At 35.4% G+C, this 17,091-nt stretch overlaps 1 protein-coding gene across 5 annotated transcripts in view; it reads right to left on the bottom strand.

Moving 5' to 3' along the window:
• Positions 1-17,091, bottom strand: part of RNGTT (RNA guanylyltransferase and 5'-phosphatase) — a 169,723-nt gene that overhangs the window by 74,276 nt on the left and 78,356 nt on the right. For 3 of the 5 annotated variants that reach the window (XM_015621378.3, XM_015621377.3, XM_015621379.3), the window contains one exon: positions 14,960-15,028. In XM_015621378.3, the coding sequence (XP_015476864.1) occupies positions 14,960-15,028 (69 nt within the window). Of the gene's footprint in view, positions 1-9,798; positions 13,689-13,854; positions 14,036-14,959; positions 15,029-17,091 lie in introns of those variants that run through there. The other 2 variants (XM_015621380.3, XM_015621381.3) reach the window with 2 other exon arrangements.

Raw genomic sequence — 17,091 nt, 5'->3', positions numbered from 1 at the left:
CACAGAAAGATGTAAAAATATATTTCAAAATACTTTTTGAGGAATGCCAATCTTAAAAAAAAGAATAAAGCCTTACATCAAAAGGCAATCAGTAGGCTGGAGCTTTTAGCTAGTCTGAACATAAGGAGAAATGTGCAAGTACTAAGAAAATGCAGCATGTTGGTCTCAGACATAGTCCAATTTCTCTTTATAATTCCAGAGCTAAAAAGCCCCTAAAGCTGAACAGATATGCCTGAAAGATGATGCACAGAATTGCCAGCAGGATTTTTTTCTACATGTTGCTAAATGTATGCTATACAAAATTGTCATTAAGAGCTAGCTCATTACATCTTACAGGGCTATAAACCTCCTTGAATTAAATATTCATGAGTCTTCCTTGGAATACTGAATCCTGTGATATTTTATAAGAAACAATAGAAACCAGCCTTTTCAACTACATATTCTAGTATATAAATTATGAAATTATGAGTTTTAATCATATTAAATTCATCATTAGCTACTGACATTAAAATAACAAACCACATATTTCACATCCTTATTTTCAAAAGGAAACATTCATACAACATGGGAGTTAAGTCCAACCAGTAGAACTCAGCATGCGCTTCACAGTGCTTTTAACTTTGCAAGCAGCAAGCTGATGTGCTCAGAGATGAAAAGCAAAGTGGGGAAAAATGCATATTGAAAAAAAATCAGTATGTACTTTCTCTTTCAAGGCTCCAACAAGACTAATACAACTTAAAACTTTATTTTCAGGAGACTAATTTGGGTAATGAGCAGGGAAAAATCCTCATCTAAGAAGAAAAAACATACCATGCCAAATGAGAAAGTAAAAGGATCCGGCACACTTTTTGTGTGAAATTAATCCTTGTAGTTTTGACTTAGGAACAAACAAGGCAGTGTCTCTGGGTAAGAACAGGTTAAGCTGAATAGGGTAGCTATTTGCTGAGCATTGTAAGTAAAGGTAAAAGAAATATAATGTTGTTTTTTAAGAACATTACTCAAAAAAAATTCAGTTACTGTGAAATTAGTTGCTATCCTTCTTGGGAAGGACATTCTTCCATTAAAAACAGTGGTCCCAAAGTAAGTTGTTAATACTGCTTTGTAACCAAACAATAGTTCCTGCCACATCAGATTTTTTTACCCTTTCTACAGAACATGACCACACAAACACCCATCAGACATGCAACAAAAAATCTCTGGTTTGAATACTGGGATTGAGCAACTGCCATGAAAAACCTGTTCCAACTTCTCTGCTGCTGGCAGGGAGATTTCATTCTGTTACTGGCAGAAGGGTTACACTCAGACTTTTTTCTCCTTTCCCTTTTCTTAAAGTTTCTTTTTTAATTATGCAAAATGTTCAAATGTTAAGGTAACTATGCTCTGAGCAGGCAAGTAGCTGAAAGAACAAAGAATTAGGGGAGGGGGTGACAATTACCATTTGCCAAAACAAATGTCATCAGGTTTAGCTGCTATTTAACAGCTTAACATTTTAACAAGAGAGAATAGAAGGAGTAGTTGAGCACAGCTTTTCCATAAACAAATGTACAATGTATTTAAAAAACAGAATTCTATTTCTTAAGAAAGAGAACTGCAACTCATAGCGCCAATTCACCGGCATCCATCAAGTGAATTGAAATGTCTGATGTGCAGTCACTGGGAAATTCTGGGAGAAGAAAGCAGACAAACCTGAGCCAGCTCAGGAGAAGCTTCTTTCAAATATGATTTCTCTCCCATGCATCCTTTTTCTTAATGTCATGAAAAGAAAGACAACAGTCCTCTCCTTAACCTCTAGAACATAAAACACAACCGAGAATGCCATAGGAAAAAAATAACATCATGGATTCAAGCAAGAACCTGCGATGATGTTTGGAAGACAGCTAAAAAATCTCTTCCAACCTGCAAGATAAAGCAAGTTTATCACTTCGATGTAAACGTTAGTAAAATGCTCAGATAACAATGAGCATGCTAGTATGAATTCTGAGCAAATAAATTAGATCTCTGTGAAGCTCAATCCTACTTGTGAAACAACTTCAATAGAATCCTTCAAAAACTTACTTAAAGCAGAGCAAGCAGTACAGAGATGACAACAAAGTGAACAAGCCCACCTGTCATTGATCCAGTGGTACTCCAGAAAGAATTAGAGTCATGTGGAACAACATCTCTCTTGACACCAAGAACAGTAAGTACCATGCTCATTTTATGAGCTGTCTTGTAAAAAAACAATTTTCTCTTGTACAGTACATCCTCAACAGGAGGAGAATATGACTTTTATAAACCAAATCATTCAATAACCTATTTGTTGAAATTCAATCTTAAAGCTGGGACAAAGAATATGAATCTTAGCAGATGGGGAGTCAGTGGTACCAGTTTGGGCAGAAATATCTAGAAACTCAGTTCAAGTGGAAATCAAAAACATCTTAACTAAAACCGAGTTATAACAATGATTGCAGTGAAAGTTGAGGGTGACTATTAGGTGAAACACCGTTCTGCATTTACCAAAATACTAAAATAGGTGGATCAAAGTTTTAGCTGCGTTACACAGACAACACTTAGGTTATTAGGCTTTTGAGCACATTTTCTCTTCAATTTCACATGTGTATTTGTGCTTTTGAAATGTGTGAAATTGGGAAAAGCTCTGAAAAAAAATGGGTTTCAAAAGAGGCAGCAGCTCAGGTCCTGACAACTGTTTATAACTGTTGTCAACAGAGATATTACAGAATAATATGCTCCATGAAGGCATTACAAAGGATCTAAAGCTCTAGACACCCCCTCACAACTGGGGGTAAAAGAGAAAGACCATTAAAAACATAAAACCACTCTAGGACACTAAAACCTAATTAGAGCAGAAGAGTGGTGTACAAAGGGAACAACAGTCAGCTGTTCATTAGGAACAGAAGAAAAGCAATTTTGTCTTCAGGGTGGCACAAGAATACTTAATGGTGTTTAACTCCTTGCATCCCTCCTCCCCAGCACCCTTTGTACAGGACAGAATAGGTCACACGGTGGTGTTCAGCAACCAGTATTGTTTTCTAATCCCTTCTATTCCAGCACCTGGGGATCACACCCATGTGCATTTAAGTAAATGCAATCTTGCAGAAGAGAACTGTGAGCACATATGACTTCAGTCAGAAATGCAAGAGAGCAGTCAAAAGCTGTCTGCAGGTGACCGTGACATTGCCCTAACAGTCACTAAAGAAACTCCCCTTTATGAATAGCTGCCAATATTTTCATGTCTCCAAACCATTTCTTTCATCTTAAGAAAAAAAGAGTTTTTGTAATTTAGCCCTAAACCAATAACTGATTCTCAAACAGTGAGCTACATCATGACTTGAATTAAAAATTTACTGTTATTCAAAATTCCCCTCCAGTACAAGGCAGTTCTCACAGTACAAAGCCATTAGCTAAACATATTTTTTTTCTAAACCCAGCAAAACTCTACTTTACTTCTTTAATAGCTGTAGGCTTTTTTAAGCAACCAAGATGTGTACAAGCAGAGCGGTATACCCAGTTAAAATCAATATCTATTCTAGTAAAAAAAATATTATCAAAAACCCCTTGCTTTCTGTATGATCAAAATTTTAATAACTTTTTTCCCCTCCATTTTTTCCTGGCCAGTCACCATTAATATTCCTGAGAAATTAATTCATATATATTTGCAGTGAGACACTGCAGAGTTTCAGAAGTAATGGAATAACACCCACCAAATCTGATAGAGGACAGAACCCTACTTCTTTTGAAGGCCTAGCAAAATATGCAAGCAAATGTCATGGAAACAGAAGCTCTCTCCATAGTAACACCATTTGTGGCACTGTAGCTAACCACTCTAAGATGCTCCAAGTTATTAGCTTAAATCCAGTTTTCATTTAGTATTTGCTCCATAACATTCCACATATCTATGAGTTGTAAAGATTAAAAATATTAATAGTTCACAAGAATGCAGTATCAAAGCCAAAGTCAAACATAAGTATAAGGGCAAACTAATTAACTGTGATAAAGCAAGTCTGAGTGACACTGTCTTTAGGGAAAAAAGCCAAGAGACTGATGGCACTGTAAAGAATAATTATATTACAGCTCGTTTCTACTACACTCTTTGACTCCATGCAACAATTGTCAGATGTGCAACAGCATCTCAAATTAAACATATAGAAGAAGCTACAGAGTAAGACACATAAAAGTAAAATAAATTTTTTAAAAATATAAAAATACATAATTGCACCTAAGAAACCCTTGTTACCTGCTGTTATACAAAAAATTGATTTTTTTATCAATCAACCCAGCAATCAAAACTCCCAAAACCAGCCGAACAAAGACTCCAACTAGCATTGTAGCTGCTCTCCATGGAGATGGACCAGCTTAGTGCACAGCAATCAGAGCCAAGGGAATGATTTTCAATGAAAAATTTTTTGACAAATTTGGAGAACTATCTGTATGCAGTTCATGACTCTGACCAAAAAAAAAATTAAAAAAACAAACAAAAAAGAAATAAAACAAACAACCCACAACAAAACCAAAAAAAATTCCTGATTTGCTTTGTGGCAATGCTTGCTGGCACATTTTCTGATCTGATGACCAATGAAAAGTTTCACTTCCCTGACTGTTACTAGATACAACTAGTATCCAGTACTAGTACCTAGGACATGGTACTACCTGTCCCTTCCATCCAGAAACTGAAAAGGATCAGTAGTGCAAATGGGCACAAAAATACATTACCTCCAACATTTTTGCAAATAAAATAATTTGCAAGCATAGAAAATAGAGCTTATCCTGCAAAAATTTTTTAAAATGTCAACAAAAATAATTTATCTGGTTGTTCTTGTTCATAAGCAAATTATGAAAAGTTGCACTCGTTCTTTACTGGTTCAAATACTTTAATGTAATATAAAATTTAAACCAAATCCTGTAACAATGAAAAGTATCATGACTGTATTACTGTAATACTTAAGCTGTCTGAAAATAAATTAAAAGAAAACTTAACCAGTCTTTGTACATGGTAGTCTCATGCCTTATGTATATTTTAGAGAGCTGATTCTACTCAAAAATCAAGCATATTCTTCCAAAATCATGCTAGTACTTTAAAAAAAAAAAAAAAAAAGAGTTCTGAAGGCTTCCAAAATATATCCAATATGGTTCACTGCATACATGTTTCCTTATACAGAAAAATCTGTATTGTTTCAAGCTGATACGTTTTAATTATTTTGTAAATAGCAAACAAAGCAACAATGCTTTTGTCTACCAGCCTTTGTCTACTGGCCTTGGTGCCAGCTCAGTAGGAAGAGTAGGGGGAAGGAACCCCAAAAGCCAAATATGAATTTGCTTTGCTTGATGTTAGTTGACAGTAAGACTGCTGCAAAAGAATATGTTCCCTAAAATCTAGGAAATACTGACCTCTAGTAGTCTCTTCTCCAACTAAACTTATATTTTTCCGCACCATCACATGCATCAGACATTTTGCAGAATAGATTTTAGTAGGAGTTGGAATTTCACATTTTGTACTTGAAGACAAAAGGGACAACCTTGAAACTCTTATTTTGTTAACCATATAGCAAACTTCTTTTTCACCTGTTTTGAGCTCTGAGCACTATGAGCACTGGATCCTGTGATCAACTTACAGCTGTTAAATAGTTGTTTCCAAAACTATTTAGAATTATACTTTACTCTTCTGGTTCCTTTTTCTCATTACCAGAAGAACAAGCCATATTTTCCCTTAAAAATGGCAACATCAATTCACTGTCTGACAAGTCCCAAAAGATACACATTTCAATTGCTCTCATAAGTTAAAAGTTCTCTCTAGAGAATTTAATGTTACTTAAAAAATGTTTTGTCTCAGTGGCTGGATGAATATACAGATGCAAAATCTCCCTGGGATTTCTAGTGCTCACTGTTTGGAAACAAGCAACCTACTGTTTGTCAGTTCAAACTTGTCAAAACTTTCAGATGGGATGTAACAAGTGCACTAACTGGTTTTTAATGAAAAATTCAAACTATACAGAACATCTGCATTTTTGAAATCTGAGATAATTTCCAGATAAGATTTCTAATAATTTTCCCCTTTTGGAACAAACCAGAAGACATGTCACAGTTGTACATTCCCCTATTTCAGTGGAAAGCTTCTAGAGTAGCGTGGAGAAAACCTGAATTTCATTTCAGAAACACAACTAGCAGGATTAAAAGAAAATAAGTTTTTGCTTTAAGAATATCTGCGCTAATTACATAGGAAACCTTCATCAGGTTTCTGATCTCTGACTTCTATGAACAAGGCATGAAGTCCAGCACTGCCCTTCTACCATAGTACTTAACAGACCTGTAAGATACAATCACATCTTAATTAATTCTCCATGCACTTGAAGACAATGAAATTTTCTTAGAAGCAATTTATAGCTTCCATATCAAGCTCAAGACTTTCATTCTTAATCATGTTAATGGACTTGGTTCACTATTTTTGTAATATTATAGGCTAGGAGAGCTGATGAAAAGAACAGCAAGTACAATTACAACTGAAACTAAAGTCACTGCCAGTCAAAAGGAGACTTAATTATTACACAGTGTACTGTTGTGCCTCTTCAGTACAGAATACTATTCCACAGGCACCTCTGAGCCTTGCAGAGTGTACAGTATCATGAACATGATTATTTTAAATGTGCAGTCACCAATATGCACCGTTACCTTCAAAGATTTATCTAATAATACATGCTAGCACCTAAGAAAAAATATTCTTATAATTAAAAAATTCAGTTACCCTTTGGTGATATTTATCATGTGTTTTCAATATTGTTGTTTATAAGAACAGTGACTCAGTAAACACTTTAAATTATGAATAATAGTCATGTAGAATCATTCTGCTTCTAAAGAAAGTGTCTTTAAATGTTTTTGACCATCCAGACACCACAATGCAGTTGCTGATACTCCTCTAAAAGTCATCCTCACATGTGTTTCCTCACATCTGAGGTATATACATCATATTCCTGAAATGTTAGGCTAGTGATTACACTAAACAGTGGGATGGAGATCTACCTAAATATCCTGTTTATCCTGATACTATTTTTGTTTTACTGCTCCTGCCTAATAAAGAATATGAACATTTTATGAAGGATCCTCATGAAAACTTGAAAGATTTGTTGGCTGTCTTTTTCTGCCATGTACAGAAAACAGAACTGGGAGAAAACAATCACAACAATTTAGTTCTTCCAGATACTTTGCTATATCTTTTCAGTTTGACAGAAAAAGTACAGAGGGATCATAACTGAAGCACTCTGTTTATGGATATCTGTTCTGGGATCTGAAGAAAAGAGAGTGCTGGCAAAATACTTTCTACTACATTGTCCAGTTTCCAAATCATTCCTGATCTATCAGCTTCTCAGTCCTGTAGAGACTGCTGTAAATTTCAGGATGAGTCAGAAGACTGTCATGAAGACAAGTGACCACTTCATTAATTTATTCAAGAGCTGAATCAGATGATTCAGTAAAGAGTTCTCACTAATTCAAATAAAAAACTCTCCTAGAGTTCCCTATCCAGCTATAAAAGAGATTCTTTTTTTCCAAAACTGATCCACAACACATGCAAATCATGGAAACTTTTTGGAATACAGACCTACTCTTTTAAAACAGGTATGTTTTGCAGAAACTGAACCTTTGTGTTGGTATTCTCACCTGAAATCCCATTCACACTACATACTCCTAATATATATCTATTTATTTTAGTTAGAAAATACATGTAACCATAGTTAAAAGCATCACAGGAAGTGCATTCCACAAACTCCCTGACAGGTGGCTTTGAGACAAAGAAACTATGCAAAAAACATTTTTGAAAGCCTTTATGACTTATGATTATACAACTTTATTATCCCAACATTTAAAACAGTAGCAGGCAGCGAAAGTGGTTTTTTTCTTTCCTTAAACAACACATGCAGAGACACCACCATACTAATGTCAAGTGACAATCCCAAGGATGACTAGTACACAAAATGTAGGAAATGTCTTTCCTGCTGCCACTGGCAGACAGAATGATTAAACTGCACAACAGAAGTTCAAGAACCCATTTAGATAGCACCCATAAATGCAGTTCACTGCCTGAGAAATCAGAGAATGTCAGGCAGTACAGGTCATTAGCAAGCAAATGAGACAACATACCAACTAGGACCAACACGCTCCTTAGGTAATCAGACTCAAGACACTAGACACATCTATTCAGGCTGACATAATAAGAAAGTCAGGTTAAACAATTCTGGCAAATAGCAAATATGTTTGCATTTCAATCTGAATGTACTAGATGCCCAAGAGCAGAAAGTCAAACAAGAAAAACTTTTACTACACTCCAATCTTATTCTATTTAGAGCTAAAAATTATTCATAAAGGGAAAGAGGGAAATGTAGATATTTACTGGGGGTGATTTATCTCAGGTACTTGGAAAGTAACTGAAAATCATAAAAATCTGCTACGTTCAAAAATCATGATACTTGTATCTAGAAGTCTAGCAATTTAATTAAATAAGCTGTAATTAATTTAATTAGACCTTACTTACTGGTGTTTAGGTTAACATTTCTTAATTTTCTAGTTTTCGAATTTAAAAAAAAAAAGAAAATAGAAAACAAGTCACCCCAAGTGAGCAAACACAAACTTGAATTAGTATACAAGTTTTACTTGTACAGTCACAGAAAACTCCTCAAAGGAATATTGTGTATTGTTAATATATTTGGGTATGTTTGCAAAGCATGTGAAAAAATTGTATATTTGAGATGGGGATAGCTATTTAAGAGATTAATTGCAAGGAACATGGCCATGGAAATTGTATATAACAACTATTCATAGGCAGAAAAGAGTTGCAAAGCTCAGTGGCATTTCAGGAGATTGACAGCAAGTTCTCTGTTAAAGGAAAACCTGCAACTGCACAAGAAGTACACACTGATATGACAACAGCATCCCTTGATAGCAACAGGTTCAATCAGGAACATTCCTCTTACAGAAGTAATCACATTTAGCAAAGAGATACTCTAAAGATGAAAAGTTTTAATAATGTGGATCAACAAAAAAGACTGATGAAAATGATTATCTCCAGGTTCCCCTTCCTTCTGCTGCAAACTCTAGAGAAAAAAAAAAATCAGGTGGTCTTAGCATCTGTGTTAACAAACTGAGGTGCTGGTGTCTTCTCCCAGTGATAGGATGTGTGGGAACAGTTCAAAGTTGTGCCAGGGAGTTTTAAACTAGACATCAGGATGAATTTCTGTACTTGAGAGGATGGTAGAACATTGAACAGGTTTCTTAGAGAGGTGGTCAATGCCCCAGAGCTTTAAGTGTTTAAGAGGCATTTGGTCAATGTGCTTAATAGTATGCTTAAATTTTTGGTCAGCCCTGAAATGGTCAGGCAGTTGGGACTAGATGATCACTGCAGGTCCCTTCCAACTGAAATAAGTCTGTTCCATTCTATTCTATTCTATTCCATTGCCTCCAAATCTTACATGAATCACTACAAAAATAGAAAGCTAAATCCAGAAACATATATTTGTTAGAAGCAAAAATCTATGCTATTATATGATTCTTCCTAAGCCTTTGTATATCAGCTTTGGTACTGAGAGTACATTTGGTATATCTGAGTCTGCCTGAAGCCATTACTTGCTATTGCATAAGAAATACGTAACAATAATTGTTGCCCATCACTGATAAACAGGATGTCTGAGTTTCAGAAATAAGCCAGCAAGTGACTAGGCCTATGATTAAAAATTTACACACCATTTGGTAAAATATATACTGTGGAAGAAAAGGCTTTCCAATTATATAGGATTATTTAGGACAAACTGGCACTGCTTAATGAAACAAATCATGAAGATGTTTTATTTGGTGGTATCTTTTGGAGATATTTAATTCAGTTTTAACTTCAGTGATTTTGGATGAACTTTTACAATGACAGAAAATAACACAGCCTATTATACAATGGGAATAGCACAAATAATTAACAGGCAACCAAGCATTTCAGATCACCACTAAGTCTGCCAAGGGAAGGAAGGAAGATATAGTAATAACTCATGCAATGTTATTCAGTTATAAAAACCTGTTCGTTATTCTTTCATTTTAAAGGCTAAGCTTTGCATTAGTATTCAGTATGGGGAGCTATGTGTTAAATAATTCAGCTGTTCTCTAAAATAACATTTATCTTAGAAGAACAGAGTTCAGCAGCTGCCCTTCGTCTTTCCCTCTAAAAATCCCAACTCCACACAACTGGACTTTATTCCTCATCCAAAATAAGAGTATGGAGGAGTACCAAACAGAAGTCACACAGAGCCAATGCAAAAATGTAACAGAGCTCTGGAGGCAAACACAAACCATAAGATGTTAAATTGTGATACAAGTTTACCAGAGATGCTCAAAAACTGTCTTTAGGCCTTCCTAACTGATGGCCAGGGAGTCTTCACTTCGCTGGCTAAAGTAAGAAAAATAATTCCTACATCCTTTCCCGAAGCAAAGGAAAAGTAATAGTTTTAGTCAGCAAGAAAACTGGCTGTTAGGAGATTACTAGCATAAAAATTAGACACTCTGAGATATCTAGCAAAGGTACGATTTACAAGGTAGACATGAAAAGCAATTTCACTGATGAGTGGGCAGAGTCCAGACGGCCAATTCTGCTATCAGGAGAGGCCATTTCTGAGATTTTCATTAAAAACATATGGGCTGGTAACCTGCAAGTGCTCTAAAACAAATGTAAGAAGTTTGCTCTTTTGAACATTTCAAAAAGAGGACTGAAAGCTTCCAATCTTTACACAAGCATTCAGAATCTGTAAATAAGACATGTGGCTTTCACCTTTAAACTGACTTATTGTCTGGGGCATGATCCTAGGGTGAGATACCTGTCCCTGAAGTTTCCTGCTGCTGTTTTACTCCTACTTAGCACTTACCTTTGGGCCCTGCTCTGTCAACCAGTTACAGGTAAAGGAACCATAAAGTTGATCAGATGGAATAGAGCTGATTTAGGCATATGGGAGTTATAGTGAGAGGATCTTAAATGGATAGACAATGATAAAGGGAAAAGACGTGTCAGGGAGAAGCAACAGAGAAGGGAAATCAAAGGGAATGAGGAAATGGGCTGCTGGATAAAGAGAATGCATTGAAGAGAAAAAGAGCAAAGGAAAAGAATACAAAGGGAAGAAGAGAAGCAATAATAAGACATTTGTCTCTTGTGATGGAGTTGTCAAGAGTATGATATGTTAATGCAGGAATTGCTTAAGAGCCACACATCACATCAAGCTACCTACAAAGCATTCTTAAATCATAAACAAGGCAAAAACATCCATCACTTCCATTAAACATGCTCTTCTCATGGTCTGTGAAAGCTTTCAGACTGAGAAGGGAGGAAATGGGAAGGAAATGGGATGCCTCAGCCACAGCCTTTCAAATGTCACTGTGAAATGAAAGCCTTTGTATACCCCAAGCAATAACCAATATAAGTAACTCAAGTAACAGATTAATTAGGAATAATAATGCTCAGTTAGTCTGATCTTGCAAAAGAAACTAAGCTGCACAGGCAGGAAACAGTTGCCTTACTCTTTCAACTCTTTCAACTTAATGTTGTTCCTACTGTCATCAGTCACAGTGCAAAATAATTTCTGCTTCAGTACAAGAATCTTGCTACTCACATAATAAGAGTTTAGATAGGAATACTAAGAGAAGAAAACCCTCTTATATCTAACTGAAAACCCTTGATTCAGTAGTAAAACTTTTTCACAAATCCCTTTTCATTAAAGCATACCAATTTCTCAAAAATGGAATAATACAGAGGCACTTGATGCCAAATCTCTTCAAACCAAAGAGAAAAGTGAGAAAACCAAGAGCTCTTAGAGGCTAAAAGCAAATTCACAGATAATTTTGGATATTTTGAGTTTTATTGCAAATCAGAATTAAACCAAACTTCAAAACAAAATATTCCTTCTCCATTCATATTGACTCCCAGTATCAGTGTTGCCTGTAGCTAGTGGGAAATATCCATATACTCAGGTCTGAATGCCTTTGTCTAAGACCAGATAAGAAGAGGAACACCTCTGAGTAAACCAGGGCAGAGGGGAAGGGAAACACAGAAACGACGTTCAAACAGTGTGAACCAATAAACTCAACATTCCTTGTATTAAAAAGTTTACTTCTGCATTCTGCTTCACCTATCAAAAATATGGTAAGTGTGGGTAATTTTCCCCAAAGAATTTTCTGTCTATACATGTTGACATTCTGTTTATCCTCCTCTGCTGCCACTTCATTCTTCTTTGTGAATTTGCTTCAATTATTTTCTACATTTGTGTACTCTTCAAAACACACACTGGTATTCAGGATCTCCCAAAAGATGTTCTTGAATTTCCCTCATCTTCTAAAACTCAATTTCTGTCTATCCTTTCTTTCTGCAAAATCAATTATGTCAATAAATATGGTTCTTAATTTTCTTCTGGATATGCCATGGTCTCCTCACTTGAGACAAAGGTTTTATAAAGGTCTCTCACAATCAGGGTTCTATATCCCAATCAACAACAGAGGGTTGTTGCTTTCTTTCTGAAAAGACCTAATACATAATGCATTCAACTACAACACAAAAATTATTTCAGTTAGTATTCTCAAGGGGTCATTTATCCATTGTTTTACTGTTGCTCTTGTATTGTTGCCTATTAATTTATTCCCTCTCTATCACATAACAAAAAAAGGCATCTATCAGCTTCATCCTTTTCAGTTAATCAGGTTTAATATTTCTTTCCCAAGTAACAGGTCTACAATATTTTTTACTCTAAATATATTACTTATACTTTCTCAACTATGAAAGTCATTACATTGAGAAAACTGCATATTGCTTCATCCAGGAAAATCAGTTTAATAACAGATGCAACAAACTTCTATTCCATAAACTTAGGAACAATATTAAAATTTGAATGTTAAATTAAACAAATACATTAAAGATTAATAACCTTTACAAGTATTTATAAAAGAAAATTGTTTTAGTTGGGTTATAAATTTTTTAGTGTGCTAAATCAGAAAACACAAGTTCTAGAAATACAAAACATATCAGATATTGATTTCCTGTAACAGTGACTAAGAGATACATTCTTCAGTAAGTTCATTTCAACTAGAAAAGGTAATTTCAAATTTAGCTGTAGTAACTCTGCTTAGCTTAACCTCTAATTTTCAGGGAAGTGTTTCTGAGAAACCTTTATAATTGCTTTAGATTCTAACAGTATTCTAAGATATCATCAGGACTTCTTATGAAAGTGTGAACTTTTTTTACCCTAGAAGTTTGGCTTTAAATTGGAAATAGCTATGTATAATAAAAAAGGTATGTGGCCTAATTGCTTAGTTAGCTAATGTAGAACTTGAAACAGAGATGTTTATCTTATTTTCAGATGGGAGTGTGATGGCCCCTTGCTAAGATCTGCAGTACAGGAAGTAGACCAGGAAAAATCTGTTTCAAATGGAGAAGTATATACATGTACTTTCCACAAGTAACTGGAAGGGTAGAAATATCTGTCAAATTTAAAATAATTGAAAATAATTCCTTTCTTAATTCAGTCAACACACTGGAGGGAAGAGATGCCATCCAGAAGGATCCCAACAGGCTTGAGATGGGCTGGTGCAAACAGTCAAGTTCAACAAGCACAACTGCAAGGTCCTGCACCTGGTCAGGGCAATCCCAAGCACACAGACTGGGTGGAGAATGGATCAAGACTTTCTCCCTGGGGAGAAAGATTTGGAGGTGTTAGTGTACAAAAAGCTCAACATAAGCTGTCAGGGTGCACTTTTAGCTCAGAAAGCCAATATACCCTGGACTACATTATAAGAAGCAAGGGCAGCAGGGCCAGGGAGGTGATTCTGCCCCTCTGTTATCATGAGACCCCCCACCTGATGTGCTGTGTCCAGCTCTGAGCTATTAGAACAAGCCCAGAGAAGAGCCACTGAGGTGATCACAGGGCTGGAGCATCTCTCCCATAAAATCAGGCTGATGGAGCTGGGGATGTTTAACCTGGAGAAGGAGAAGGCTCCAGGGAGACCTTTTAGCAGCCTCACAATATCCAAGATGGGCCTACAAAAACATATGGAGAGAGACTTTTGACAAGGGCATGTATTGACAGGATGAAGAGCATGGCTTTAAATTGAAAGAGAATAGGTTTAGATCAGGTATTAGGAAGAAATTCTTTATTATGAGGGTGGTGAGGCACTGAAACAGGCTGTCAAGAGAAGCTGTGGGTTCTCATCCCTGGAAGTGTTCAAGGCCAGGCTGAATGGGGTAAAAGGCCCCCTCTGGCAGGGGACCAGAATTAGATGATCTCTACATGAGAGTTTGAATCCCTTCCAACTCAAACCATCCTGTGATTTACAAGCTAAGAAAAAAGTAATGATGGATGATGCTACAGCAACGATCTATGCCAATATACAATACATACTGAAGTGTATCCACTGTATCTGATTCAACAGGAGAAGTAATAGGATGGATGATGCCATGCTAGCTGGAGAACCACTTCCATTATTTTTTCTGGTTCTCTGCAGTACTTTCGGTAACTTCTCTCCAGGCCACTCATTTACCTTTACACTGGCAGAAATGGCTCAAGAATTTACCATGCTTCAATTACACTAAAACAATATGAGTCACAAATTTTAATGAAATTTTAATATGTGAACATCCTTGAAAAAGCAAAATAATATGAGAGCTCAAATAAATGGTTGAAAGATTCATGGAATTCATGCAGTCATAGAAAATTCTTCATTATTTAGCAGAATACATCCATAGTACATAGTCTAAAAAACATGAGATGATTCCTGAAAACTACCACCATTGATTAGTAAGAAATCACACATACTACAAATGAGATAGCAACTAGTCAGAAACAATGCTGCAAAGTAATCCTGAGCAAAACAAAGATTAGCTAGTAGATGGATGAGTGGGAAGGGAGAGTGAGAATTTCATCTGGGACTAAAGGGAGAAAAATCCATTCTTTATGCTACTTACTCCTGTAGGCTGAAATATCAGTCCATCCACTTCATGGCTAACTTCTCTGGCAAAGTTTCCTTCCAAGAGCTGCAGAACAAAAGAGAAAGAAATCCTTTTTCCATAGAGAAATGCACATCAAAGTGAGTAGCGGTGGATTATATGCTACTACTGCAATCATTTGCCAGTAAACAGCTTATTTAATGTTAGAGCTTGGGAAATGTCAACATCAACAAAGTAGCAGTTTCTACAAAAAATACTCAAGGCTAGAAAATCCTTTGTCCAAAAAGAAATACTTAGAAATCAAGATGATTCTATGTAATAGAAAATGAAGAAATATCGATTCTAATACAGGCCACTAGAGTCATTTGTGGGCAAATTAAAAAATCCATTTGCCACTTTAATACACAAGTAGCACTTATTTTAGATTGAACTTATTTCCTGAAAAATACTTCAGGGCATCATTTGAAATTCACATTTTACAGACTTCCTAACTAGGGCATAAACCAGTAACACAGCTACATGACTGTAAAACAACTCTTTGAATTAATTTGTATCTTGAATATTCTATTTTATGCTTTCAAAGACTGTGAATTCCATATGGAGGTAAATATACCCATCAAGATGAATTTATCAGAGAAAAAACATCTAATTAAACAAATCACTGAAACCAGCTAGTCAACAGTTATGATAGTTGATGATATACTTCCATATTAAATCATTACTTGCCTAAGGAAAAGCAAATAACCAAGGAGAATTACAACTGACAAGTAATAGCAAAAATTAGGAAAATTACCAAAATATCTCTTTTTTAATTTCAATTTATTTTTTACTGTTGAGATGGAGAATCTGTCCTGAAGTTGTAGATACTTTTAGTAGCATTTGAAAAAACTTTGGCACAAAAGTAATCACATGGTGATAAAACATAGCAAATACAGAAACAGTAAATCACAGTCAGTTTTAAAATCATTTTGGCCTGGTCTGCTAATTTTGCACAATTTCCTTTCTAGAGCTCAACTTAATGATCTGCTGACCAAATTATGACTAAATTATTCAAATGAAGTCAATAAAGTATGAAAGGAGCTGAGAACTAACATTTGTATCCTTCTAAGGCTGTACAACTAAAAGCAATGCAATTTTATGTTTCATGGCCAAATACTTCAAACAATAATGATTTGACATATTTCACTTGAACCTATAAATGTTTGCACAGAATGACTGATCATTTTGCTATAAAAACTTAGCTTTTTCCCTTACCCATTCATTAGCCTATATCTGTGCCTATAACTCCAACAACAAAGCAAGCTTTCGCTATTCAAGTTTTAGAATTTAACGGGGAAAACCACACTCTGAGAGTGCTCTCAAGTGGAAAAATACTTCAAGAATATTTAATTCCAAATAAGAAACTATACAATGAAACACATTTTTTCAGAAGAAAAAGCCTATAATTGAAACTTGAAGCTGCACCTTGCTGTTACAACATGTTGCTATCTTGAAATTTACAGCTGAAGTTCACAATTGTAAGGCATCTGCTACCGTATGACTACACAAAATAACAATAAAATAATCCCAAATTCTTTCATTAATCTGTTGTTAGTCTTAGTTTTTATTAGAGCAATGAGTGCATTGTAAAAACATTTAAATGTCAAAAAAGTTTTTAATATTGTGAGGTTTTTTTATTTCTACACACACCAAATCTTCTCTTGGTCACTTGCAAGTTACTTACTTAGCAGTTCCAAAACTGACCGGCCAGTCATCTGTGATAAGAGTATGCTCCAAACTTACAAAAATGCTCAAGACTGATTTCATTAAATTCAGGTACCAAAAAACCTCTCATTGGATAATGTTAGTATTAAGGAATAACAATATTTTTGAAACAAAAAACCAAACAAACAAAAACAAAACAGAAACTACAAATTAGTTGAGACTACTTTTTATAAAATTTCTGACTAACTTATCAAAAAGCATTGACCAAAGTGGCAAAGAGAGAAATCAACTACCTATGTTTCTGCCTCTGTTTTTGAAGTTCTCAAGGGAATTACAATTTGAGGAGACAGTGACTTTGGTGTTGGAGCTTACAGAACTAAATTATGTATTCCCAAAATAAAACTTAAGAATATAGAAACAATCTCTTAAGTTGGAGTATGTGGAAA

The sequence above is a fragment of the Parus major genome, chromosome 3 (genome assembly GCF_001522545.3).
Source record: "Parus major isolate Abel chromosome 3, Parus_major1.1, whole genome shotgun sequence".
NCBI lineage: Eukaryota > Metazoa > Chordata > Aves > Passeriformes > Paridae > Parus > Parus major.
Note: the sequence above shows the minus strand (reverse complement) of the source record. Positions and strands in the feature narration are given on the sequence as shown.